This window comes from Delphinapterus leucas, chromosome 16, assembly GCF_059928025.1.
Source record: "Delphinapterus leucas isolate spDelLeu-1000000601 "Yukka" chromosome 16, BTC_Dleu_Yukka2, whole genome shotgun sequence".
NCBI classification, from domain to species: Eukaryota; Metazoa; Chordata; class Mammalia; order Artiodactyla; family Monodontidae; genus Delphinapterus; species Delphinapterus leucas.
Window position 1 is genome coordinate 43,202,409 of NC_143144.1, and position 26,186 is coordinate 43,228,594.

The 26,186-nt window shown below is 39.2% G+C and overlaps 2 protein-coding genes across 7 annotated transcripts in view; one reads left to right on the forward strand and one right to left on the reverse strand.

The window, feature by feature from the left end:
* Positions 1 to 922: 922 nt before the first annotated feature.
* Positions 923 to 19,454, reverse strand: CISD1 (CDGSH iron sulfur domain 1). Of its 2 annotated transcripts, none has more exons than XM_022569461.3 (3): positions 19,114 to 19,454; positions 11,207 to 11,412; positions 923 to 1,340 (listed from the first exon to the last, which is right to left on the reverse strand). In XM_022569461.3, exons 1-3 carry the CDS (start codon positions 19,136 to 19,138, stop codon positions 1,251 to 1,253), a joined length of 321 nt encoding a protein of 106 aa, XP_022425169.1. In that variant the 5' UTR covers positions 19,139 to 19,454; the 3' UTR covers positions 923 to 1,250. The 2 variants fall into 2 exon arrangements, with proteins under 2 accessions (XP_022425169.1, XP_089753983.1); XM_089897857.1 differs by lacking the exon at positions 19,114 to 19,454 and adding an exon at positions 12,473 to 12,632.
* Positions 19,455 to 20,453: 999 nt separating this feature from the next.
* The window catches only part of IPMK (inositol polyphosphate multikinase), a 41,940-nt gene continuing 36,207 nt past the window's right edge, over positions 20,454 to 26,186 (forward strand). Inside the window, exon 1 of one of the 5 annotated variants that reach the window (XM_022569460.3) lies at positions 20,454 to 20,985. In XM_022569460.3, coding sequence (XP_022425168.1) covers positions 20,796 to 20,985 — 190 coding nt within the window. In that variant the 5' untranslated portion in view covers positions 20,454 to 20,795. Of the gene's footprint in view, positions 20,986 to 21,023; positions 24,128 to 26,186 lie in introns of those variants that run through there. The other 4 variants (XM_022569458.3, XM_022569459.3, XM_089897846.1 and 1 more) reach the window with 4 other exon arrangements.

Genomic DNA, 26,186 nt, shown 5'->3' on the forward strand with positions numbered 1-26,186 from the left:
AGCGGCTGGGACCGTGGGCCATGGCCACCGGGCCTGCGCGTCCGGAGCCTGTGCTCTGCGGCAGGAGAGGCCACAGCAGTGAGGGACCCGCGTACCGCAAAAAAAAAAAAAAAAAATTAAAAAAAAAATATTAACTACTCCTGTCTTAACTTTTATTGCTCCTAATTATTTTCAGTTTTCATATTTTTTCTGAATCAGCAATGAAATGCAATGTTTCTGGTCTGAAGAAAGTTTCTTTGAAGAATATGACATAAACACTTGTCTTCAAATTTTTGCTTTTAAGATTATACAGTTTAAAAGAGGATGTAATTCTTATTTTTCTCCCCCAGTTTCTTTACTAGAATTAATCATGTGCCTGATTATCAAGAATGAGGAAATAAAAACCTTCCCATGCCTCTGATCTACCCTCATGACTACTATTTCTGTCAAGGATTTGTGGCTCTGCATACAGGAGACTTGATATTATGTGTTCCAATTCCTTCAGTGTCCCCAATTCAAGTGTTTGCCACTCCTTGGCTAGAATTCTGGAACATTGTTACATTTTAAGACATCCTTCATGACAACTTTAAACCTCATATCATTTTGATCTAAATTTCCACTACTGGTTTCTTTAATGCATCAATTAAATATCCATGAAGATGAATACAAAGAAGTTACTGTCCCTTTATTATTGACCTGGCCCACTTATAATTAAGCAGAATTAACATTCAAAGTTCATTTTGATTGAAAACACAGAAGCTGTATTTTCTCAGTGTCATTACCACGTTCAAGAAGAAAACCAAGGTCATAAAAGATTTTTCCTAGATTGTTATTAAGAGATTAACGTAGTTTAATCACACCCAATTTACTTTCTAGGTTAACTAAGTAATATTAAATGGTGATAATTTTTCTTTGAAATTTACAAGTACAATCTGCACAGACATGATTTTGAGAATAATTTAATACGTTAACTTCGCCATACAACTATATTGTAATGTCATATTTAAATGTAAAGAAACGGATCCTTACAAGACCAAAGTAACCCACAGTCCATGAGACTGGATTTTCCTTTTTCCTTTTTTTTTTGTTTCAACAAATGTGCACCACGATGGTTCAACAAGTAAGGCAAATGCCGTGAATATGAAAGCTGTAGTTTGCAATATACCACATCTAGAACCCAGGGGAGGTGAATTAGACACAGTGGTACTCATTCTAATTAAATGATCAGGAAACATCATGACAAGTTGGTCTGCAGCATCAAAAGTGTCCATTTAAGTGTCTTTTTTCTTAATGATCAGAGGTCCCACGTTGTCTCCAGTTTCTTCATTGTGTTTTGTGTGAGAGCCATCACAGAGTGGGAACTAGGAAGAGAAAGAATGTGAAATGTCTAATTGCAAAATCAGTATTACGTTTGGCAGAGTGGGGGTGATGCTTAATTCACATATGACATGATAACTCAATAGATTTTTCTTGGCTACCTTTTACAGGTTTTCTTAATGAACATATGTAAAGTGTACACACTAAGGAGGAGGAAGAAATTGACTTGTGGATAATACACAGATCATTAATTGAATTTCCATTTGTGACGTTTGATTGTGGATGTGGAAAACCTTTTCCATGTTTATGTACTAGTTATATTTCCTTTCTAGTGAACTACATCCACGGCCTATCTATTGGTAAGAGCCTAAGTTCATTTGTTTAAAATCAATCTGTTCATTATCCTTTTGCTGATCATCTTTGCAGCAATTTTTTACCCAACGCTTTTTATTTTGCTTATTTGTTCATATCCTTAATTTCTCTTCTTTCATACAAATAAGTATTTCTCTTTTTATCATCCTTCATGGAGACTTCTTTCTCCTGGAGATGTGATAAATTTCCATTCCTTTCCAAGATTTCACATTTTAGAAAACACAGACATTTTGGTGTCCAGTTGAAGGAAAAGGGACAAAAACTAAATATTTAACACAGTGTTTCCCAGAGTGAGCTCTGCAAATTAAGAAGTCCTGCAAAATATTCTGATTTAACTTCATTCTGTGTTTAAAAAAACATATACAGTTAAGTCACAACATATTATTATTTTAAAGAGGTTCTGCTATAAAAAACACTATTTTAACCCCAAATTTCCCAAGCTGATTGGACTATGGACACTTTCACTTTGATACCCATTATCATGGCGTTCTACAGAGCGCAATTTGCAAAATTCTGTTCTAAGATCCTGTTGCTTCAATATTATTAGAGGTGATTGCTTCCCAAATTGTTATACCTTTATTCATAAATTTATCAAAATTAATTCTACATATAAAAATGCTTATTTATAGGTTCTACATTATCATATTCATCCTTCATATTATCATATTCATAATGGGATAATGACTGTGTTTAAAATTGGCTTCAATATTTGGTAGGGCTGGTTTTCCTTCACATTACTCTTCTTTGTTAAAACTTTCCTATTTATTCTTTACCTAACTTTATTAAACTTTACCTATTTATTCCTCCAGATAAACTTGAGAATTTTTTGGCCACGTCCTATTTTATTCCTCTTGTGTTTTTCATCCTCAGGTCTCATACATTTTCTAATAAGATCATTTCTGCCTTATATGTTTTATGGTTATTATAATTAGGTATATGTTTTCATACCTGACTACTCTTGATATATATTATATATATAAATATATGTGTGTGTCTGTGTATATATCACTGTTTTTTGCAAGTATGTCCTTCCTACTGTTAAATGATAAAAATAAGAATGCAACAATGTTTAGGTGTCTCCTCAGGATTTTACAATTATCAGTATATTATTTTGTTTTTCCTTCTATATTATACCTTTCATTTTTTATTTCATGTCAAATGATGATAGCGAGCATCTTTGTTTTATTTTTGATATCTGGAATGTACCTGCACTTTAGAATCTAGCTTCACTGTTTAGTATAAGGTACACTGTTGCACTAACTGAGCCTATTTAGAAGAGTAAAGTAACAGGAGTCCTGGCCTGAAGAGTAAAATCACCCATTACTCCATTAAGGAAGTATAATTTTCAATACCTGAAACTAGACAATGATGGTATATAATATTAAACTTTGATGAGACTTGTCTATTCTAAGATTAAAATAATATAGAGTTGATGTTAAAGAAATTCAATTTTAATTTTACGATCTGCATATAATTCTGGGAGGTGGTAAATTAGTTAAAAACTACAGAAAAACTCAAGGTATCATCACATCTTATATTTCCAAGTATAAATTCTATCTTGGGGTGCCAATATAAATTCAGTGTATATAAAAGTTACATTATTTCTGTCAATAAAATATGGTACAGTATATTCATATTAAAAACAAGTCCGTGCAACAAAAACATGACCCCAAGCTTTCAGTGTTTTCTTGGCATGGATGAGGAAACAGCCCATAAAATATCAAACTGAAATGTATCCCACAGCAAAGAACAGCATTTCAAAGTGACATATGTTTAATAAACAAACACAGATGATTTTACAGTGAGAATAAAAGTTTACATTGTAAAAAAACTCCATTTTTATAAATAGCACACACAAAACACGTCACTGTATGGTTTTATGCCCACAGGTTATAAAATACATTTCTGAAAATTGAAATATTCATAAAGTAAAAAGTCTCAAATAATTTACTAAAATAGCATATTTAACTTTTATTTTTTCAAGATTTTTTTATGTGCACCATTTTTAAAGTCTTCATTGAATTTTTTATTATATTGCTTCTGTTTTGGGGGTTTTTTTTGGTTTTTTGGCCGCAAGGCATGTGGGATCTTAGCTTGCTGGCCAGGGATCGAACCCGCACCCCCTGCATTGGAAGGCTTAACCACTGGACCACCAGGGAAGTCCCTTTTATTTTTATTTTAGTCTCACATTGAAAATACTAGAAAACTAATATATTTTCTCAATTATTTTTCTCCATATATAAAGAACAGGAGAGAAATCTATAGAGAAATATACAAAAGATAAGAAAGCCATACATCTAAAATGAGGATATAATTTTGTAATAATCTGGTTCTGCCTAAAAATGGAAATTCACATGTTTCATCATGGTCTTGAAAGTAAACAAGTAAAAAATAAATACTTCTTTAGAGCTTCCCTGGGGGCGCAGTGGTTAAGAATCCGCCTGCCATTGCAGGGGACACGGGTTTAAGCCCTGGTCTGGGAAGATCCCACATGCCGCGGTGCAGCTAAGCCTGTGCACCACAACTACTGAGCCTGTGCTCTAGAGCCCGCGAGCCACAGCTACTGAGCCCACGTGCCACAACTACTGAAGCCTGTGCGCCTAGAACCCGTGCTCCGCAACTAGAGAAGCCACCGCACCACAATGAAGAGTGGCTCCCGCTCGCCGCAACTAGAGAGAGCCCACGCGCAGCAACTAAGACCCAATGCAGCCAAAAACAAATAAATAAAATATATAAATTTTAAAAAAGGATTAAAAGAAAAAAACAATCTAAAAAATATTTCTTTAAAAAGTAGTGAGTGGGGGGAGGGATACATTGGGATATTGGGATTGACATATACACACTACTGTATATAAAATAGATAACTAGTAAGGACCTACGAGTATAGCACAGGGAACTCTACTCAGTACTCTGTAATGACCTATATGGGAAAAGAATCTAAAAAAGAGTGGGTATATGTATATGTGTAACTGATTCACTTGCTATACACCTGAAACTAACACAACATTGTAAATCAACTATACTCCAATAAAAGTTAAAAAAAAAAAGTAGTGAATAAGGAGATCCTGGCTATTTGTTAATAAACTTTCATGCTTCTTTAAAGTACATAAAGCTTTGTATGCCTTTAAAATGTAAACTCCGTATTCAAAATGATTCTGCTCAGAGGCACAGATATCTTTTAATAGTACTTCCTATATCACTTAACAATAGTCAGAATAATCTCCCAAACTTCATGTGAAGATTAGGCATTTTCATATTTATCCATTAGATATGTCTCATTTTAAGTTAATGAAAAGACTAAACATTTTTTTCAACCAAGAGCCAAAATGAGTTATTTCAAGATAGGATTAGCAATTTCTTAAGAATACATTGTATGTGTTAGTAGAATGTATTTATTAAAATTAATTCATGATTCTGATATACAGTATAAATGAATGAATGGTAATTACTTGGCATTAAAATTCAAATGGTAAATTACATAACAATATTTGTGTTTTTCCAGAAAGTGCCTTGTTTCATTTTTGACCTTTCTATACAGGAGAAAAAAAACATGTGGTGGATATATACTTTCAAACGTAATCTAGGAAGTATAGCAGTTTTTGTATTAAATATCAATATAATGAAAATGTGAATTTTATTAACTCATCAAAAATTTTAAATGTGTTAAAAATGTCAAGTAAAGAGCTGAAATTACAAAAAACACAAAGGGTATATTTAATTCAGCTCATGTATCAATACTTAAAAATAAAAGAATCAGAAAATTGATGAGAAAAAAGTTTAGCTCCAGATGATTCTAACATTTGTTCTAAGATGTTAACCTTTGTTTATTAACAAATCCTGGAGAAAAGTTTGTGAATTAAATTGGTTGAATTTCCTGTATGTCCAGAAAATATACTATCATATTTGTTAATCCAATTAGAAAACTACGAATCCCAAATACCTTTAAAACTAGAGAAGAGAGGGTGTGGAGAAGAGGTGGAAATAAATGTTTAGGGGTAAAAAACACTAGAGATCCTTGCTCTCTACTTGGAAAGCTAGCAACCTTGTCAGGGTCTTCATAAAAAACACAAAACTTGTTTCTTTTTAATGGTCCCACATCTCAAGTTACGATGTTTCTGTTTTTAGGGTGATTCAAGATGGAAATAAATAACTGTTCATCCTTGACTTACCTCTTTTACTTGCAAAAATTAAAAAAAAAATTTTGAAGCTTCCTTTGCCAAACTTTGTATTTTTAATTAGAGTTTGGATTATATTTTCCAAGGAAGTTGCCTGGGGCCATTTGGCTCATTAATATAAACTGCTCTGAGAAACAAGCTTGCTTTGGTTGAGAAAGAAAATAAAAGCAATGAGATCTTTGAGACTAAACAAGAGAATATGACATTTTACACCATTCTTATATACTTACTTTAGTAAGACCTATGATAGTAGATATAGTAGGAAAATATGTAAAAAAAATTAAGATTTTACAAGACTGTCTTTTTTTTTTTAATTTAAATTTTATTTTTTTGGCTGCGTTGGGTCTTCGCTGTTGCGCGTGGGCTTTCTCTAGTCACGGCGAGCCCGTGCTGCTCTTCATTGTGGTGCGCGGGCTTCTCATTGCAGTGGCTTCTCTTGTTGTGGAGCACGGGCTCTAGGCACACGGGCTTCAGTAGTTGTGGCACATAGGCTCAGTAGTTGTGGCTCACGGGCTCTGGAGTGCAGACTCAGTAGTTGTGGCGCACGGGCTCAGTGGCTCCGCGGCATGTGGGATCTTCCCGGCCCAGGGCTCGAACCCGTGTCCCCTGCATTGGCAGGTGGATTCTTAACCACTGCGCCACCAAGGAAGCCCTACAAGACTGTCTTTATGTGGATTGGGCAAGCAATGTAACCAACGATCAGAATATTGTTTCTATGAAGAATTGGAGTCAGTGCCACTCTTTTTTTTTTGGCCCCACTGTGCCGCTTATGGGATCTTAGTTCCCAAACCAGGGATCGAACCCACACCCCCTGCATTGGAAGCGTGAAGTCTTAACCACTGGACAGCCAGGGAAGTCCCATTTCTAACCATTAATAGGGTGGAGACTTTCCATAACTCATACACACACACCCACACTCCCACACACACCCACCAAAAACAAACCCACCACTAATAAAAAAACCCAACTCAAATCCGGAAGTTGTAAAGGAAAGAAAATTATTCTACACAGTTACATTTCATTTCAATTTCAGTTGAGCTCCTGGCATGAACTGGCTCACCTTTCCTCTCTTTCTTGATTATCCTTAGTCTGCCTTCTCCTGCTGTCCTTGTTCAAATCTCTCCTGCCTCCCCAATGACCACCATACAACTCAGCAAACGCCATAATCTACCTGAGGTGAGTGGGGGGTGGGAATCTAGTAAGACCATGTTGCACACTCTTCCCTCTGACATCAATGTTCCCTCACCTTGTTTCGAAAGTAAGACTATCTCTCTTTTTTCTAAGGCTGAGTCCGAAATCTGTGCTCGTACTCTCCTTTCCTTCCACCCCTCTCAACACACCACTGTCTCAAATAGTATCTTTCCCTGTGGTTGCTTTAATCATTTCCTTTGTATTGGTTCCTTTCCTTCTCACTTCACTTAGGGACAACCCTTGTGTGAAATACTATGAAACAGTCCAGTTTCTGAAACAGCAGAGGGCACACCAATCGGGGGGAAGAGAGGAGGAACGAAGTGTGTTAAAAACATGTAATTTCTGCACTTGACTAAGAGATCTGATTCATTAGGTCTGAGAAAACTGCTCAAAATGTTAGAAACACACAACAGGTTACTCGTGACTGTACCTTAAGAATGAATTAGAGGGGGGAGGGACAAAATGAAGAGTATGGGATCATCAGATACAAACGACTACACATAAAATAGATAAACAACAGGATTTACTGTATAGCACAGAGTATTATATCCAATAGCTCTTAATAACCTATATTGGAATATAATCGGCAAAAAAAGCCCTCCAAAACTGAATCACTATGCTGTACACCTGAAACTTACACAGTATTGTAAATCAACAATACTTCAATTAAAAAAAATGAATTAAAACTGAATTAGTTTATATAATATATAACTTTTTTTTTTTAGATAGGAGTTTAAATTTTGTTGTATTAGAAACACAACTGGTGTATGAGGAAAAAACTACTGAACATAAACTCCATATAGCCATAGCCATCTAATCAAAGGTATCAAGTCTTCTGTGGACAGGCATGTAAGTGTGTGACTTGGCACCTGCGTGACAACCTTAGGAACCTCAGGAATGTGGGGAGATTCCAAAGATGCCTGGAGAATAAGAACATCCACTAATTTGAATGCTATTCAAAGTGAACTTTGAATCGCCTCATGTGGGAATAAAAAGTGCCCAAGATTCAGGGAAAATTCAGAACTGACAAATCAAAGATGCAAAGAGGATTAATAATGGTATGAAAAGATAAGCTTAAAAAGAAAGAAGACATTGAGAAAATTGAAAATAAAATGACTGGTCTCGCATTCCTTTCCTTAAAGTCTACCTAAGGGAAACTCTAAATAGTATGATGAAAGAATAATCCTGGAACGTTCTGTTGACTTATAAAGTCTAATAAACTTTTAAACCACTAGCTTGGCCTGTGTCCATTTGTGATTCTTCCTGAAATACTTGAGATCTTAGTCCATAAAAGTCCACATTCGCTTTATTGACCCTTTACCCTCTGGAAACACCCAACCAAAGCAAACGCCCTTTACTTGGCTTCAAAGCTAAGCTTCAGCGTTCACTCAAGCAGTCATCATATTTTTTTCTTTCCATTCACTGTCATATTTACCAAAATTTTGCCATATATTTAGACTTCTGGTATTTCTTTAGTAGTAATTCATACTGTAATCCATTTGGACACAGCTTCTATTCTAATTATTCTGTGAAAATGACACCAAAAGGTCAGTTGCCTAATAGTTTAACCCCACAGTCTTAGTATAATAGTCTATTCACCTCCTGGTCTTTTGCACAAGCCGATGTTCACAATCAAACCTTCTTTGAAACTTTTCCCTTTTCCACCGTGAAGCCACGATATTCTTAAGTTTTCTTCTAACTCTGGGACCCATTTCATCTCCTTTTTTGGCTCTTCTCTTTACAAAATGCAGAAAATTCTCCAAGATTTCATACTTAGCCCTTGATTTTTATCTGTACCAAGGATCTGCTGCATTCCTACCCTCGACTCATCAGTTTTGCTGATCGCTATCTCCAACCCTGATGTCTCAGCTTTAGTCCCACATTTCAGACTGTCTGCTGTACATTTCCATTCAAATGTCACCTCAATGTCACTCTTTGAAATTGAACTCCTCATTGGTGTCCTGGAAAATGAGCCATTCACCCCGAGTTCCTTATTTCCGTTGATGGCACCACCTCTTCTAACCCTACGATCCTATCTTAAGCAAGATACTTCCATGAGCTTTAGTCTTCCTCCCACAATCTTTCACACAAATCAGTCATTGCATTTGGCTGATCCTTGCCTCAAAATGGTTCATGTATCTGTTCATGCTTCTCCATTCCCACGGCCAGCACTCCGGTGTAAGTATAACTTTATGTCTGAAATCCCTGACAAGAAGCTCCCCCATGTTGGGAGGCACAAATTCCTCACGCTGGTACTCAAGACTCTCCTCAATTTGGACTTATTCCTGCGGGGAGGGAGGTGCAAGGACCAGACTAGATTCCTCATCGATCCCACTTTCACTCATGAGTCCTTTCCCACAGATTCTGAGAAAGAGTCCCCAATACTTGCTAGTGTATTCCAATGCCACCAATCTTTCCAGGGGCAATTTAACTCCCATGTATATATCACTATGCCTTCCCAGAAAATTCTAGCCCACAGTGCAACAAGCTCTTCCGTTTATTTAAAGCATTCGTATTGCATCTACTACACACATCTATGATACCTGCTGTTTTACTATTTAACTGTTCTCAAGCATGTATATAAGTAATAGAAATTAAATGAACTACTTAAGATCACTGACTAAAGAACTATTACAACTCTGGACTTAGAAATGCCTTAATTTCTAAAGGTATTACTGTTTTTTTTTTTTTTCGGTACGCGGGCCTCTCTCACTGTTGTGGCCTCTCCCGCTGCGGAGCACAGGCTCTGGACGCGCAGGCTCAGCGGCCATGGCTCACGGACCCAGCTGCTCCGCGGCATGTGGGATCCTCCCGGACCGGGGCACGAACCTCTGTCCCCTGCATCGGCAGGCGGACTCTCAACCACTGCGCCACCAGGGAAGCCCCTAAAGGTATTACTTTTTATATTTTGGTGAGCAACAAGAGAATGAAACCTATTATAGGTGTTAATTTTTAAAAAACAAACCAGATCTAGTCTACAGAATATTATTGAGGATTATTTTCTAGCAACTCCACTAGTACTTATAAACAATCCCACACTCCAAATGAACAGTGCTCTTCTTAAGGAACAATTTCTGTAATGTGACTATTAGTTTTTGGTTCATATTCCATATGTTCATCAAGCAGTTTTCAGACACAATGACATAAGCTAAGCACTCTATCACCACTGGATTATACAGTATCAATTGTATCCGGAGAAGGGGGTTAGAGTAATATGCTTTCCGTTACCTGGTATGTGACTTCTTCCTCATCTGTGATATGTGATTTGTGATAATGGCTTTCCACTGTGGGAAGAGGTCCCTGACATAACATGCTTTCAGAAATAGATACGTCATTTTTATTGTCTATTTTCTTAGGCCTTATAGTGTCATCTTTAGTAAAATCCATTTTATTTAAATGTTAATAGTGGCAGTATACACAGTATTTCACCATATTTCTCTAAATATACCAGAAATTCTGGAGTTATTCAATATATGAAGCTTTTCAAGATGACCTTAGGAGAGCATTTTACCATCTTCAGATCACCAGCTGTCATCGCTATCTAAAAGCTGCAGGTATCACAGAGATAATTCCAGACGGAACTTGATAAAATGCAATTCTCACAAAAGAAAATAAAGATACAAAAACATCCTGTGTTGGATATTTAAATATAGGAGCTGCAGCTTAAAAAAAGCTTAGGATACAGGGTCAATACATATGTACCAGGTAAGAAATTTTCAGGGGTAATTTTCCAAAAGTTTCTCTTGATATTTCTAAAACTTGTGCTAGAATCTAGGAGCTTGAAATCTCAAGGGAAAAAAAATGACCTCTTCTGTTTCTCTTTGTATTTAGGCTGCATACTCCTTTTCCTGGGATACTGAATGCTAACACCCACTTGGGGAGGAAATTCTAAGCGTAAATAAAGGGATTTTTGTCTCTTCTTTGGCCAAGAATGTGGTTATATTTGCCTAACTCGACGAGGGTATGATGCAATTTCACTGCATGGTGGTTATACATTTTAGTAAATATATTCCTGAAGAGTACACAGAAAACAGAGAAAAACAGAATCCATAAAAAAAAGGAAGCAAAGGAGAAGGGATATCTTGATATTTGATGGTACCAGTGTGACAGAATAGTTTAAACGAAATGTTGCATTAAAGACGGCACTGGCATAAAGGACTTGTTTCTCTTACCTTCTTGGACCTCCAACAACGGCAGTACACAGCTTTATCTCCCAAATCCTCCATGTCAAAAGCATGTACTACCTTGGGGTTGTCTTTCTGGATGTGAGGGTTTACCATAGATTTGTTGCGATGATCTTTGACATAAAATCTTTTGTAAGCTAGATAACCAACTGCAGCTGTCCCAGCAGCAATGGTAACCGCTGCAATCCATTCAACTAGAGCAGGGAAGGAAAACAGGAATGATTATCAAAACCAAAATCTATACTAATAATCTAACACGAACGTTCAGGAAATCCAGTTTTTGAGTACTAAGCATCCTGACAGTCAAAGCTGTTTAACATTAAAAAAATGATCAGAACACACTGGTGAAGTAGTCCCTTGTTAAAACCTTCCCCAGCCCTTACTGAGGCAATTGTGTATTTTCTATTCAGTATTGTTAGCTAAGTTAAGATAGAAGAGGGAAACTTAAAAATTATTTTATAATTGGAGAAGAAACAAAGTTTAGTAATCTTTTTAAAGTGTTCATAAATAGATTTAAAATAACCTGTGAGCCTGCAGATACCTATTGCTTTATAAAAAAGATACATATAAAAGTTCAGATTACTAATAAGACCATAAAAATTCAGATTACAAACAAGACCCTCCTCATCCCTCTAAAAATCAGGAGGTGATTATGTTAACAAAATGACTCATCAGAGTTCTTTTTTTTTTTCTTTTTGGCCACACCTGAAGCATGCAGGATCTTAGTTCCCTGACGAGGGATTGAACCTGTGGCCCCTGCAGTGGAAGAGTGGGGTCTTAACCACTGGACCACCAGGGAAGTCCCAGAGTTCATTTAAATAGTAGGTCCTTTAGTCATTTAAAAATGCATAACCACAAACAGAACTGGTATCCAAAGAAAAAGAAAGGACAAATAAAACAAAACCAACCCTTAATATTAAACATTCAGAGGAATATATCCACCAGCATTCTGGGCTTCAAGTCATTCAAAAGCTTTGTTTTTGTTTTTGTTTTTTAATTTCAAAGTGTCTCATTAAAATAAAACTCAGAAGGTACTAATTTTATAGAAAACATAATATAATTAGTTAGATTCTCCTTTAATAAATTCTAAATTTCCATTATCCACCAGTGGATGATCTGAATTCCCTACAAACTTCATTTTAAATTTAATGACATTTTTCTGCGCAATTATTTGCTTGACTAATAGGCCATCTATTTATTCTGTTCACGTAGCTTTTCAAGGATCCCTTAGAAATCCAAGCACTTAACAACTACCCCAGTTCCAGAGAATTCTGGAGAGGAGAGAGTTCTGCATAGTCTGGTTAGCCTCAGCCTCAGAGGAGAGTTGTCTATTCCCAGCATGGAGTGGGCTGCAGGAAGAAGTTGAACAGGGGTCAGGATAAACACACTGGACTGCGTCCCAGCATTTCCTAAGTCAGATCTTCACAGTGTTTGAAATAAGTTCCCAGACTATCAAATAAAGCCCTAGAGAGACAAGTACAAAAAACACATTCCAAGACCAAATAAAAACATATAATGAATAATTAACTGTACGGCTTACTTGCACTACTTAGTCAAATTTCTTATTGTACTAATGTGATTAATCATTGAACCTAATAGTTCCTTACATAAAATTGGAGTTCATTCTTACAAAACTCTAATGGAAAGGAACAACCACTCTCACACTTAGTTCCTTTTATCTCCGTCTTCTCTTCCAGCTTATTTAATAATTTAGTTTTCATCAAGTGTTCCTAATTAGCATGTTCCTTGGATTCTATTTTCAACCACAGTTATTTTTCTCTATGAAAAAATTTAGTTTGTTTTCCTGCCCACACAACAGTTCTATTCCTCCCTGCTATATAAAATAAACATTAACTTTATGCCCTTCCCAGATACTGTATGACTGAGAAAAGTTAATAAGTCATTTGATAGCTTCAAACCTTTGGCTTCATTGAAAGATACTTTAAACTACACACCTTGTGTAGATTTGCCCTGAATTTTTAACTTTTTATTTATTATTTTTTAAAATTTGTTTTACTATGAATGTCATCATTTTTTCTCATTGGTAAAGGATACTTTCTTTTCTTTCTTTTTTTTTTTTTTTGGCTGTGCTGCACAGCTTGTAGGATCTTATTTCCCCAACTAGGGATTGAACAGGAGCCCACGGCAGTGAAAGCTCCAGTCCTGGAGCTGGAGTCCTAACCACTGGACCACCAGGGAATTCCCTGCCTTGAATTTTAGTGCTGCTTCATGGTATCATTCTGTGGCAACTCCAAGCAGGGCTGAAACTTTACTGATTTCTAGCTTGATTCATGATCTTCCTTTCTGATGCATTTTTTACCATGGAAGTCCCTTGAGAAAATGTCAGGAATTATAGCAATCTACTTCTTAGCTAATGGAAAGCCACTCTGAATAGTTATGTACCTATCACAAAATGGGCTGAAATACTGCTTTGCATATATATATTCAATTATGTTTGCTGAATGTTAAATCCTTAGTATAAACTTAAAAGAGGGAAATATCCCAAAAGACTGAAATAATACAATTCCCTAAATGCTGTTGATCTTAGTTACACCTTAGTTTTTTTTTTTTTTTTTTGCAGTGCGCGGGCCTCTCACTGTTGTGGCCTCTCCCGTTGCGGAGCACAGGTTCCGGACGCGCAGGCTCAGCGGCCATGGCTCACGGGCCCAACCACTCCGTGGCATGTGGGATCTTCCCGGACCGGGGCACGAACCCGTATCCCCTGCATCGTCAGGCAGACTCTCAACCACCGCGCCACCAGGGAAGCCCTACACCTTACTTTTGAGGTGAAGTTTGAAGTAATCTCTACCAGATTTGTTTTAATGATGCCTACATATTACATAAAGGCCTGAGATCCAAAGAACAACTACAATTGGTTAGGATTAATTGGTCTCATGATATAAAAAAAGAATCCTATAGGAATTTCTACCTGAAGCTTATGATAGGCCAGAAGAATCTTTCTCAGCCATCAAAACATCCTTCTATTCTCCTTTCTCATTACTACCAACTGAATCCATATGGTGACTTTTTAAAAACCTTTACTTCCCTTGGATTTTTTTGATGGTGGAAGAAATGACAGAATAACTGACACAGAGGGAACTACCTCTAGATATTACCCAAGAGTGGCTGCCCTGTGGGGAATCAAAACATGCACTCTGTGACCCTACCCGCTAAGGAGGGTCACTGATGAACCTTTATAAATGTCATAGCACCATATGTGTGCTAGGAAATGGCTTTGCATTTGCTTCAATGAGTTTTTTAGACTCACAGAGCCAGATAAGGTCTTAAGAAAACAATTTCCATCCCTCCCCCATTCCCAAATTCTAATTCTCTAACCTCATTAGAGACAAATGTAAAAGTTCCCAGAGTAAGAAAAATGTTGCTGTTTTATCATTTCATTACTGTAGCCTGAATCAGTCTTTTCTGGCAAAAAGCTATGGATACCACTGGCAACTCTAGGGAAAAGAAAGAAAAGGAAACTATATGGAGATAGACAAGAATGATGATGGATTCAAAAGTCAACAATTACAATAGAAAAAGAATTGAAAACCCAAGACAGTAAACAAACAATAAAACCCAAGTAACATTTAGTTCTTGATAGTGTACATGCCTATTAAGAAGAGACACCATCTCAGGTTGAACAAGGGTCTATATCAAGACCCAATTTCTAAAGATATTTCAATTGGCACCTTTCAAACATTCTTTCAAAGCTGGTGTCCAGAAATATCCTAAGCCTTATTTTTGCCTCTTCTACTTTATCCTTACTTCCCTTTTCTGTACACCTCTCTCAAGGTATAGTGTTCCTATAGTTAGATCAAACCCCTGCCTTGCTTAACAATGCTCTCTATCTGTACAAATACCATGAATACATCAATATAAAGAAAATACAAAAAATACATTTCTAAATAATCCCTCCCTTTCTTACTCTTCCCCTGGCAATCTTTGTATAATCTTTGGTTTTCTCTCTTAGGATTATTCAGAGATAGAGAAAACATCAACTTGTTCCCAACTCCCACACCCATATTTATAACTCATTTCTTTACTGTGGGAAATCATTTTGCTTTAACCTAAGACAGAAATCTCACCCTGCTTCTTTTCCTTTAGCCCCTTTGGTAGCCCCAAACTGTCCTCTCCTACCCAGTATCAACTGCCATAGAATCAGAATGTTCCTTCCACCTCAGGAGGGGGGCAGGGGAGCTGTGTTTAAATCTTTGCCTCCCTTAGGTCCCCCTCAGATTGGTAGGTTGTGCCTGGTAATGTTTTTCTCTCAAGGCCTGGTGCACAGGCAGTGTTCAATGTTAGTTAAGTAAAAAGAAATAATAGATTCCTAATCTGAATTTGCAACCCCCTCTGTCCATCCTACTATCACATTGCTCTTACATCAAATGACTTCTCTTTGGCCTCATCTTAACCTACTGTACCAAACTGTGGAATTTCAATACTTCCTGAGATTAGAAATAAAACTTCATTATGGAACCCTTCAGACGTACACGGAAAATACTGTAATGACCTCCCATTTACCCTCACCCAGCTCCAACAAGTATCAACTCACTGCCAATCTTGTTTCATCTACAGCCCCTATTATTTTTTGTTCATAACCCATAGGAGCTAACTCCTTTATTCACAGTATGATCTGCACATTCCTTCTCAGATAAAAACAAACCCTTGAATAGTTACTTTAAATGACTCAATAAATTTATTGAACCCAAACAGTATTTTTATATGTTTAAGTTAAATGGATTGGAAAATTATGAGTTAGTTTCAACAAAAGAGACAACGATATAACAGTCAGAGAATAAGAACTTATGAAATTTAGTTTTGGTTACAAGCATTGTAGTGCTCAGGGTTTGGGAAGTACAATAAAGCACAGGCAGATAGACTAATGCCTATTTTGTAACTGGAGGGTAAAGCAAAATATGAAGAAAAAAGTGACTTGAGGGGACAGCAGGAAGAAGGAAGGCCTTTAAAAATATTTGGTTTAGTTGGCTTTTTTTTTAAAATGAGGGTGAATTATGAGTGACTTTGGGCTGAAGAGAAGAAAATCCCTGTGAGTGAGAGGACAGAAGAATTAAGAGCAATTGGTATCATTACTGAGGCAAGAGCTTAAGGAAGCAGGAGAAAATGGCATCTGGATGATATAGAGAGAACAGCCTCAGATAATCTCTTCCTTGCAAATAGAAGGGAAGGGATTAAGGATGAGAGCAGAGTCAATGAGTCTTGGAGGTATTAAGGAGCAAGAAGTTTAGTAAACTTCCTAGAGGTCATCTATTGGGTATGAGGAGGGGTCATTAGAGAATGGGGACTCTGTAGCAGTGAAAGGCACTTAATGTTTCTTAATGTTTATTACAGTTTCTAAAACTGTAATAAATATTTGGTATCACATAAAAATAAGTTTGGTATAAGTATGTCAATTATACCTCAATAGGGAAAAAAGAAGTTTGGTAATATCGACCAAATGGGCATCAAAAGCCATCTCGCTGACTGGGATCTTCGGATTACCATTCCAATCACTCATCCTCAATGCCTTTCCCAGATTCATGTCCTGACCTGATCTCCATTCATTTTATTTCTAACCCACCCATTATTTTTTTCCTGAACATAAACAAGAATTCTGCATGCACATACACACCCTTTTATTTTTTATTTAACATATATAGTGCTTACCATTGCCAAATACCATTATATAATATACACACAAATTATAAAAAAAACATATAATTCACTTACTTAACTGAGAAAAGTCATGGTCATCTTCCCCCAAATCAAAAGATCTAAATTGATTTTCAATCTATAGGAATGAACAGGTTTGGTTTAAACACTGAGAGTAGAACAATTTGAGATCTAAACATTACAAAACAGATATTCCGTCCCTACCTTGCCACATCACTATATCTGAGGAAGAAAGCACTGGTAGAAGTGATTTACAAAGGCTTTGGGGTCCCTGCCCATTGTCCTCACAACAGTCCTTATGCTTTTAGGTGAAATAAAAAGTAGTTACTTTTTTGGCTTCCCTCGTGGCTCAGTGGTTAAGAATCCGCCTGACAATGCAGGGGACACGGGTTCGAGCCCTGGTCTGGGAAGATCCCACATGCTGTGGAGCAACTAAGACCATGTACCACAACTACCGAGCCTGCGATCTAGAGCCCATGAGCCACAACTACTGAGCCCGCGTGCTACAACTACTGAAGCCCGCGCACCTAGAGCCCGTGCTCTGCAACAAGAGAAGCCACTGCAATGAGAAGCCCATGCACGGCAGTGAAGAATAGCCCCTGGTCGCTGCGACTAGAAGAAAGCCCGCATGCAGCAACAAAGACCCAACACAGCCGGAAAAAAGTAGTTCTCATAACAAAGTTGAGTACCTAAAGTTTAAGCTAATAACCCAATTGACGAAGCAATTTCCTATCCCTTAGAAAATGGCAAAATAATGGGAAAGTCACCTTTGGATTCCCATATAATTAGGTCAAAAAAATAACAAACTTGTCTTGATTACAAGAAAGATTAGCTTATAGTCTTAAGAGTCTTAGGGTTCACCTATTTCACATTTCAATAGTATGCTACCTAAATAGAGTTTAGTGCCCAATTATACAAAATGACTTCACATTAAAAAAAAACACTTTGGAATCTTTTGTCCCATATCACACAAGTGCAAACTGTCTTCCTATAAGATTATCAGTGGCTCAAGTCACATGAATATCTTATTTTACACAATTGTCTTATTCCTCAGAAAATTTTTTTTTTTACAATAAAAATCACTCCCTATTTTAAATGTACGAAGGTGCCTCTATTTAAAGGAGTCTAAAGATGAGTATCCTTTGAAATACGTTTTGCAAATAATCACCTCCTATATACCGCATTAGTAACTTAAAAATGTCATGGGTTATCACCCTCACTCTGACAGATAACTTTTCGCAACAAGTGGAATTCTCCAATTTATAGAATCTATTACAAAATTAGGGCCAAGTTAGTAGGGACCTTTTACAGAACCTGGCACTCCAGATGCTCAATATTTACTAAATGAATTAAGTAGACTATTTTAAATTAATTTCTGGACAATCTACCTTTACCTAACTACTGTTACAGGTAACCAAACCTTGAGGGTGGTATTTTATACCTGGGCAGAGATCACAGGTATCCCGTAGCGGTACAAACTATTATATTAACAATTATACTACCACCAAGAATTGTTATAAAGTGAAGCTCTAGAAAGTCTCTTAATTTTAATCGGACCTTCTGTGAAGTAACATTTCCAAACGCTAGGTACTAGCACAAGGGAAGCAAGGCTGAGAAAGGTGAAGGCTCAATGAGCTCAGTTTTCAATCCTCTCTCCTGGACTACTGCCACCGAGGTCCAGATGCCAGAGGCATTAAAAACAAAAAACAACAACAACAAAAAACCCTGGGAAAACTGAAGACCTCGGATTGGGTGCCTTCCCTTTAAAAAATGTGCAAAACTAAGCTGTGATTAGTCATGCATCGCTTGAGGGCTGCAGGAAATCTACGTTCTCACTCCACGGTAATTTAAATGTGGAGAAGGGGGAAGAGGGTTTTTGTTTTTTGTTTTCACCTTTCCTTTTTTTTCCAGGCCCTGTGACACAACAGAAAGGAGTCTCAGGGAAGAACAAGAAAAGCTAGCAGCGCAGCGGTATAGTTAGGGGACTACCCAGACCTGGGTAGATGCCTGCATGGCCCCCACGCCACTTTTGCCCCGGGATCATACCCTGACCTGGCCCCCTTGCCCCGTGTGTCCGCAGGTCCGCGGAGCGCTTGCCCTTCTCCATCTCAAGGTTACGAGACTGGCGGGAACGCAGGGCAGCCGTAATAGCCCGAAGAGGTGCCGAGGGAGCTGCAACCGGTGCGCAGGCCGCCAACCTCACCCGCTCCCATGCCCCACTTCACCTCGTACGCTGGAAGTCATACTCATGGCGCCGTCGCTTGCAAGAATGTACACAAGACACTGAGCACAGACCGGCTCGAGCGGACAGCGGGAGTCAAGGTACAACAGACGTCTGTCCTAAGGGCGAACTGCAGGCTGCGACCGCGCAGGCGCCGCGATAGGCCGTAAGCACGTGTGTATTAAGCAGCCGGGCTGATGCTGAGCATGCGCGAAGCTGCGTTCCGGGCCTTTAGGAAGTCCTGAATCCGGATTTTGACAGCCGTAAGAGGTGGGAGGAGGAAAAGACCAAGAGAGGTAGCAACTGAGTTTGCGCAATCCTGAGGGCCTCGGTCCTGGAGCCCAGCGGACGGGCCTTTGGAATAAGGAATCCGGACCAGGTTTTACGTCTCTCCCAGGTGTGCGGATTTATGGGGGCAGGGGGTGTGTGCTGATATAACACTTGCCATAATCAGATATCTAAGGTTTTACCAAAAATTTTCTTGCTTAGTCTGGTACCTGCAAGGCCAGGTTCAGTTTTCACTTGAAATGCCGGACACAGGAACCAACTGTGGTGTCCCATCCCAGAATCTCCCCCTCGCTCCCAGCGTGCATCCCTTTTCTCAGCCTTCCACCCAATTCTCCTTGATCACCTTGGAACTTGCGCTAAGGGTCGAGTGGGAGAGAGATAAAAACGGCTCATTTCTTAAAAAAAAATGTGCTCACTTTAAAAAAATTAAGATTATTCCCTATCTTCTACAGTCTGAAATCAGTGTCGGTTTCAAATTTTTTTAATTAGCTGTTTAGTGGCAGCAATTTGGGGAGGGAGGATAGGATTACTTGAGGGATGTTTTGGAGGTGCGTCTTCTAAGAAGCTGCCTGTTTTTACTCCTGTTGTATCTGTGCAGGGTGGGAGTTGGAGGAGGGAGGTGATTGCAGTTAAAGGGTGGTCTTCCAAGCCTCCCTGGGCACCGCTACTGCCTCCCAACTCTCCTAACGCGTGACTGACTGCCCCTCACAACTGGGAGCCCCTGATGTCTTTGAGCTTAACTCCGGGAAGCGCTGAAGCGCGCACTGAATGAAGGCACACCAGCCCTGGCAGAACCGTAAGGCCAACCGGGTGGGAATGAGAAGAGTCGCGAGCTTGCTCGCCTCATCCAGGTCGCCTTCCGCTCGCCCCGGCAGCGCCGAGCGCGCGCCCTGCCGCGGGGGTCCCGTCTGGCGGCCTCTGGGCATGCTCAGTAGCGGCGGCGGCCGCGGGTCGCGCAGTAGGAAGCTCGCGGCTGAGGCGGCGGTGCCGGCGGCGCTGACGCGCGCGCGGCAGCTAAGGGGACTGGAGGACGGCGGGAGGGGGCGGGGGCACGGGAGGTGGGGCCGTCGTCGCCGTCAAGGCCCCAGGGAGCGCGGGGCGCCACCGCCGACGCCGCTCATCCGCTGGGGTCAGTCTCCTGGGCTGCGCCCGGGTCGGCGGCTGCGGCGGCTGAGCAACGGGAGCCGAGAGGCGCGCTCCGCCGAGAGTTGGGCAGGGCGAGCCCGCGCCTTCGCGGCGTCATGGGCCCCCTCCTTGGGCCACAGAGGGCACCAGCCGCAGGAACCCCCGGGCCTCCTCGCGGCCGAGCCTGAGCGACCCCCGGATTCTCCGGCGTCCCCTCCCTCCGCCTTATTTTCTTCCCTGCTCTCGCTGCTGCTGCCGCTTCAGCTCTCCGTTATGGCAACGGAGCCGCCATCCCCTCTCCGGCTTGAGGCGCCCGGCCCCCCAGAAATGCGGACCCCACCGGCGGGCGAGACCTCCCGCGAGGGCACCCTGAAGCCGGCGGGCGGCAGGCTCCGCTTCCTCAACGGCTGCGTGCCCCTCTCGCATCAGGTGGCCGGGCACATGTACGGGAAGGACAAAGTGGGTAAGTGGGGGTGGCGCGGAGCTCGCCGCACCCCTTCCGCCTTCGCGAGCCCCGGGCCGGCCGAGGTAGCCTGGGGCTCGCTGGCCGTGCCGGACGCCCCTCCGGGCGTGTACGCCGCACCCCCGGTCTCTTCCGCTTTCCCCCAGAGCCTCGCGACCCGTGCAGCAGGGGCTCGAAAAGTGGGACGATTTCTGGGGTGTGGGGCGTCAGACGGGCAGCAGGAGGTGGCGGGGAGAGGAGTGTCTGGTCTCCCCAGGGAGGGTGGGTATTGATTGAAAACGGCTTTCGTTGTTAGTGAAAATAAGGAACTTCGTTTTTACTGGACGGGGAAGTAAATTCTCCCCTGAGCACAAGGTCTGTTTATTATAGGCGGGCAGCTAGTATTGCAAAAGAAAAGGAATGAAATGCATATGATGCTAATCTAGTGCTTCTCTTTTGGGTGCAGCTGCATAGCTGGAGGGGACGAAACAAGTGTTTTTTGTTTTTTGTTTTAGAATGTTTGTTTGCTTGGGTTTTGGTTTTGGTTTTGGAAGCTTGTCCTGGTTTATCCGGGATCTCTCTCCGCGCCCCCTTGAGAGGTTTTTCTGATATCTCCTGGATTTCTCCGGGAGGCGTGGTTTCAGGAATGCTGAAACTCGGATTCACGGTAGGAAATACACCCTGCTATTGTATTAGGGTGGTACACAGATAAGACAATCAGTTATTCTTGGTCATCTTTATAAGATTGTGTCATGGCCTGTGTAGTACATTTTTTGAGTCACGGCGTTTAAAGCACAATCCAGGGCCTTTTTATTCTCTTGGTGATGTAAAAGTTCGGTTTAGAAACTGGAATTCACCTAGCTTACACTGGTTCTTAGGCCATGATTACTTGGAGAATCAGATGGAGGCGTATGTGAGTAATGCAGATCTTAGACCTGACAATTTGGTTTGTGCTGGTAAGATGATTCCGGTTTAGGCTGGTAAGATAATACTGACATTTTTAGGCGAGGTAATTGAAGCCAAGGCTGGTTAAGTGACAAGCCTAAAGTCACAAAGCTACTGTGTGTAGAATCTGGAAACCAAGGGTTCTGCTTTAGAGCACTTTTTTTCCCACCGTGTATTGTGCTTGTAGAAAACCACTCAAACAAGGATTTCTGAAAATGGATGAGATTGAATGTATGTTATTTCCCAAAGAACATTTCCCACTACTTTGATCTTTACCTACTCCTTTTCTCTTTTTCAAAATTAGGGGTTAATGATGTGTCAGTTGCGTGCCTTTTTCCCCATTAAATTGTTAGTTAACTTGTTCCTTGAAGTTAGCTCTCTCTATATATTGATACATAATTTGTCTTTTTCTGAACTATTTGAGAGTAGGTTGTATATATCATGCCCCTTTACACGAGTAATACCTCAGTGAGTATCTCCTAAGAATGTACTTTAGTGTGTATTTCTGTAACCACAGCACATTTATCAAATATGGAAAGTTTAACCATGATACAATGCTTTAATCTGTAGTCCATATTCTGCTTTTGTCAACTCTTTCAATAATGTCTTTTATCGTATTTGTTTTTTTCGGCATAGGAACTAGTCCAGGACCATTTGTTGCATTTAGTTGTCATGTCTCTTGGAATTCTTTAATTTGTAAGTTTCTCAGCCTTTCTTTTTTTTTAATGATATTATCAAATTTGAAGACTACAGGCTAGTTATTTTATAAAATATTGTTTAATTTGGATTTCTGATGGGTTCTTATGATGAGATTCAGGTGATACATTTCTGGCTGGAACATTATAAAAGTCTGTCCTTCTTAGGGTATCACGTCTAAAGTCCACAATGTCTATCTGCCCATTATTAGTGATATTAACTTGATCATCTGGTCCAAGTGTGGTCTGGCTTCTCTAGTACATAGTTAATATTTTCCACCTTGCAATAATAAGCTGTCTATGGAGAGATGCTTTAAGATCATGCAGATATTGGGGTCCTCATATTTTACCCCTAGATTAGACATCTATTGATGATTCTTGCCTGAAGCAGCCTTTACTCTGATAGTTGAAAAATTGTGATTTTTCCAATTCTACCACTCCCTCTATTTTAACAGTCAGCATTCTGTTGTAAGAAATAGCCCTCAGATAGGAAGAAAAAAAAAAAGCCTTCCACTCACAGATACAGAGAACAAACTAATGGTTACTAGAGGGGAGGGGCAGTGGGAGGAGCAAAATAGGTGAAGGGGATTAAGAGGTACAAACTATGAGGTATAAAATAAGTTACACGGATGTAATGTACAACACAGGGAATATAGTCAATATTTTATTTATTGAAGTATAGTTGACTTTGTAAGAAAAGGAAAAAAAAAGAGATAGCCCTCCATTACTACTATGCATATGTGTTCTTTTTTTTATTTTTTTGCGGTACGCAGGCTTCTCACTGTTGTGGCCTCTCTCGTTGCGGAGCACAGGCTCCGGACGCGCAGGCTCAGCGGCCATGGCTCACGGGCCCAGCCGCTCTGCGGCATGTGGGATCTTCCCGGACCTGGGCACGAAACCGTGTCCCCTGCATCCGCAGGCGGACTCTCAACCACTGCTCCACCAGGGACGCCCATGTGTTCTTTTTTATGATCACTTTGGAGTCGTGGATTCTTATTTTATAAAGTGTCATAACCCATTATAGAACTTGTTTATTTTGTTGTCCAAATTGTCCTAGATTTGGCCAATTGGGAGCACCTCCTTCTTTTCTGTCACAAGTTATTTTTGCCTTATCTCGTGCCTTCCCTTCCCAGCTCTGGAACCAGCCATTTTCTCTAAGGAGCCCTCGTTCATTTTTAGTGGGAAATGGTATTTAGAAACCAAGATCTGGGTGCAGGTTTCCTCATTGCCACTAGGGTGTCATTGCTTCCAGGTCTTTTCAATACAGGTAACTAAAAAGTATGTATAAATATTTTAGAAGTCATAAGTACATACTGATACTTCCAGTTTCATTCCAACTCCACAGAGTTTTTTTCCTTTTCCTGATTCTAAATTTGTTTCCTGTTTGCCTCAGTGAGAAACTGGCTCCCAGCAATATTAATTTTTTTTCTTAATCCTATAATCTTCAGGATTTCTATACCCATACTACTCTAGAAAACAAACCTAGAATAAAGAGTGCAAGATGAGATTCCCTTTTACTGAAGGTATGTGGTTGGAAACTCTTCAAAAGTTATTTGGATTAGAATTTTTTTTGTGTGTGTGGTTATTTTTACCCCCCTCTTCTCAATGGTAATATTATTCATTCGAAATACAGTTGGATTCATTTGTTTCTGTTTAAATTCAGTTCCCTTCCTTCAGTGATATATCAATATTTTTGAATGGTTATAAAATTACTATGCTTCCAAAAGTCAGAACTTTACAAAAAGGTATATCAGAAGTGTTACTCTATTCCTTATCACTCCATCCCATTTCTCAGCATCCCTTGTAGTTAACCAATTTCATTGTTTTCTGATTTATTGTTTCTGAGTTTCTTGTTGCAGAAATAAGCAGATCTCTGTAAGTTTTCTCATTTTCCCTTCTTTCTGACACAAAAAATGATATGCTGTATATACTGTTTTGGACGTTGCTTTTTAAACTTAACAATATCTCCTAGAAATCAGTATTATCAGTTCATAGAGTGCTTCCTCATTGTCTTTTTACAGCTCATTTGTACTGTATTGTGCATATTCCCCAGTTATTTCAATTTCTTGAATTTCCTTTTGGACTTTTGTTTCACTGATTTGTTTATCCTAGCAATAATACCTCATTGTCTTAATTTAAGCTGCTGTATAATAAGTCTTGATGTATGGTAGAATAAACATCCCACTTTCTTTTTCAAGATTATCTTGATTTCTGGCCCTTTGCATTTCTGTATAGATTTTAAATCAACTAGTCATTTTCCCCAAGAAACCTGATAAGATTTTGTGTCTGCTTTGAATCTATAGATTGCTTTGATGAGATTTGATTTCTTTATAATCCTGAGTCTTCCAGTATTTGAATATGGTCTATCTCTCCATTTATTTAGTCCTTCTTTAATTCTCTTAGACATAGTTTTCAGTGTAAAGGTCTTACACTAGATTTTCCCTAGGTATTTGATGCTACTGTAAATCATCCTTCCTTTTTAAAGAATGTGTGTGTGTGGGAACATTTCAAACTTAGAAAAGTTGCAAGTATAGTACAATGAACTGAATGAATGAATGAATATATTACCATTCATCTAGATTTACCTATTATTAATGTTTTGCCACATTTGCTTTATTACTCTCTGCATATGGTAATGATTTTGCAGAACCATTTTAAAAAAAATTGGAGGCATCATGACCCCTTTCCTCTAAATAATTGCGTATCTTCTAAAAATAAGAATATTTTCTTACATAACCATGGTAAAATTATCAATTCCAGAATATTTCCATTTGGCTTTTGCCATTATTCCTATAGTATTCTTTATAGCAATTTTCCCCTAATATTCTTTATAACAGTTTTTCCCCTTCTAAGGCTATATACATTACATTTAGTTGTTATGAGCCTTTAGTTGCCTGTCATATGGAGCAGTTTTTAAATTTTTCTTTATGTTTCATAACTATGAAATATTTGAAGAGTATAGGCATATGGCTTTTTAGAATATTCTTTAAGTTTGTCTAATTATTTCCTCATGCTTAGAATCAGATGAATGTATTTTTGGTAAGAATACTTATGAATTATGTTGTTTTCTTGAAGCATCATATCATAAATCACAGGATGTCAGTTGCATTGCTGGTGATATATTGGGATGGCCAAAAAGTTCCTTTGGTTTTTAAGGAAAAATAAAAGACACATTATTCATTTTCACCAAGAACTTTATTGAGCATTGTATTCACCATATTCTTCTAATAACCTTCCGCCATTTTTCAGGCTTCATAATTCCATCTTCCCAAGACTTTTTATCTTTTTGAGCAAAGAACTGTTCCAGGTGCCTTTTACAGCCTTCCAGGGAATTGAAATTTTTCCTATTAAGAGAATTTTGTAAAGAACGAAATAAATGGAAATCCAAAGATGCAATGTCTGGTGAATACGGCGGATGAATCAGAACTTCCCAGCCAAGCTGTAACAGTTTTTGCCTGGTCATCAAAGAAACATGCGGTTTTGCATTATCCTGATGGAAGATTATGTGTTTTCTGTTGACTAATTCCAGATGCTTTTCATCGAGTGCTGCTTTCAGTTGGTCTAATTGGGAGCAGTACTTCT

Excerpts from the sequence above, each read along its gene's own strand:
- CISD1 (XM_089897857.1), bottom strand. The coding sequence starts at position 12,512 with ATGCAGAACTCTCTCCTCTCCAGAATTCTCTGGAACTGGG. Across the intron at positions 11,413-12,472 it reads CAGAATTCTCTGGAACTGGG|TTGAATGGATTGCAGCGGTT; the intron begins GTAGTTGTTAAG and ends TCCCTGCTCTAG. Across the intron at positions 1,341-11,206 it reads GTTGTTGGAGGTCCAAGAAG|TTCCCACTCTGTGATGGCTC; the intron begins GTAAGAGAAACA and ends TTCTCTTCCTAG.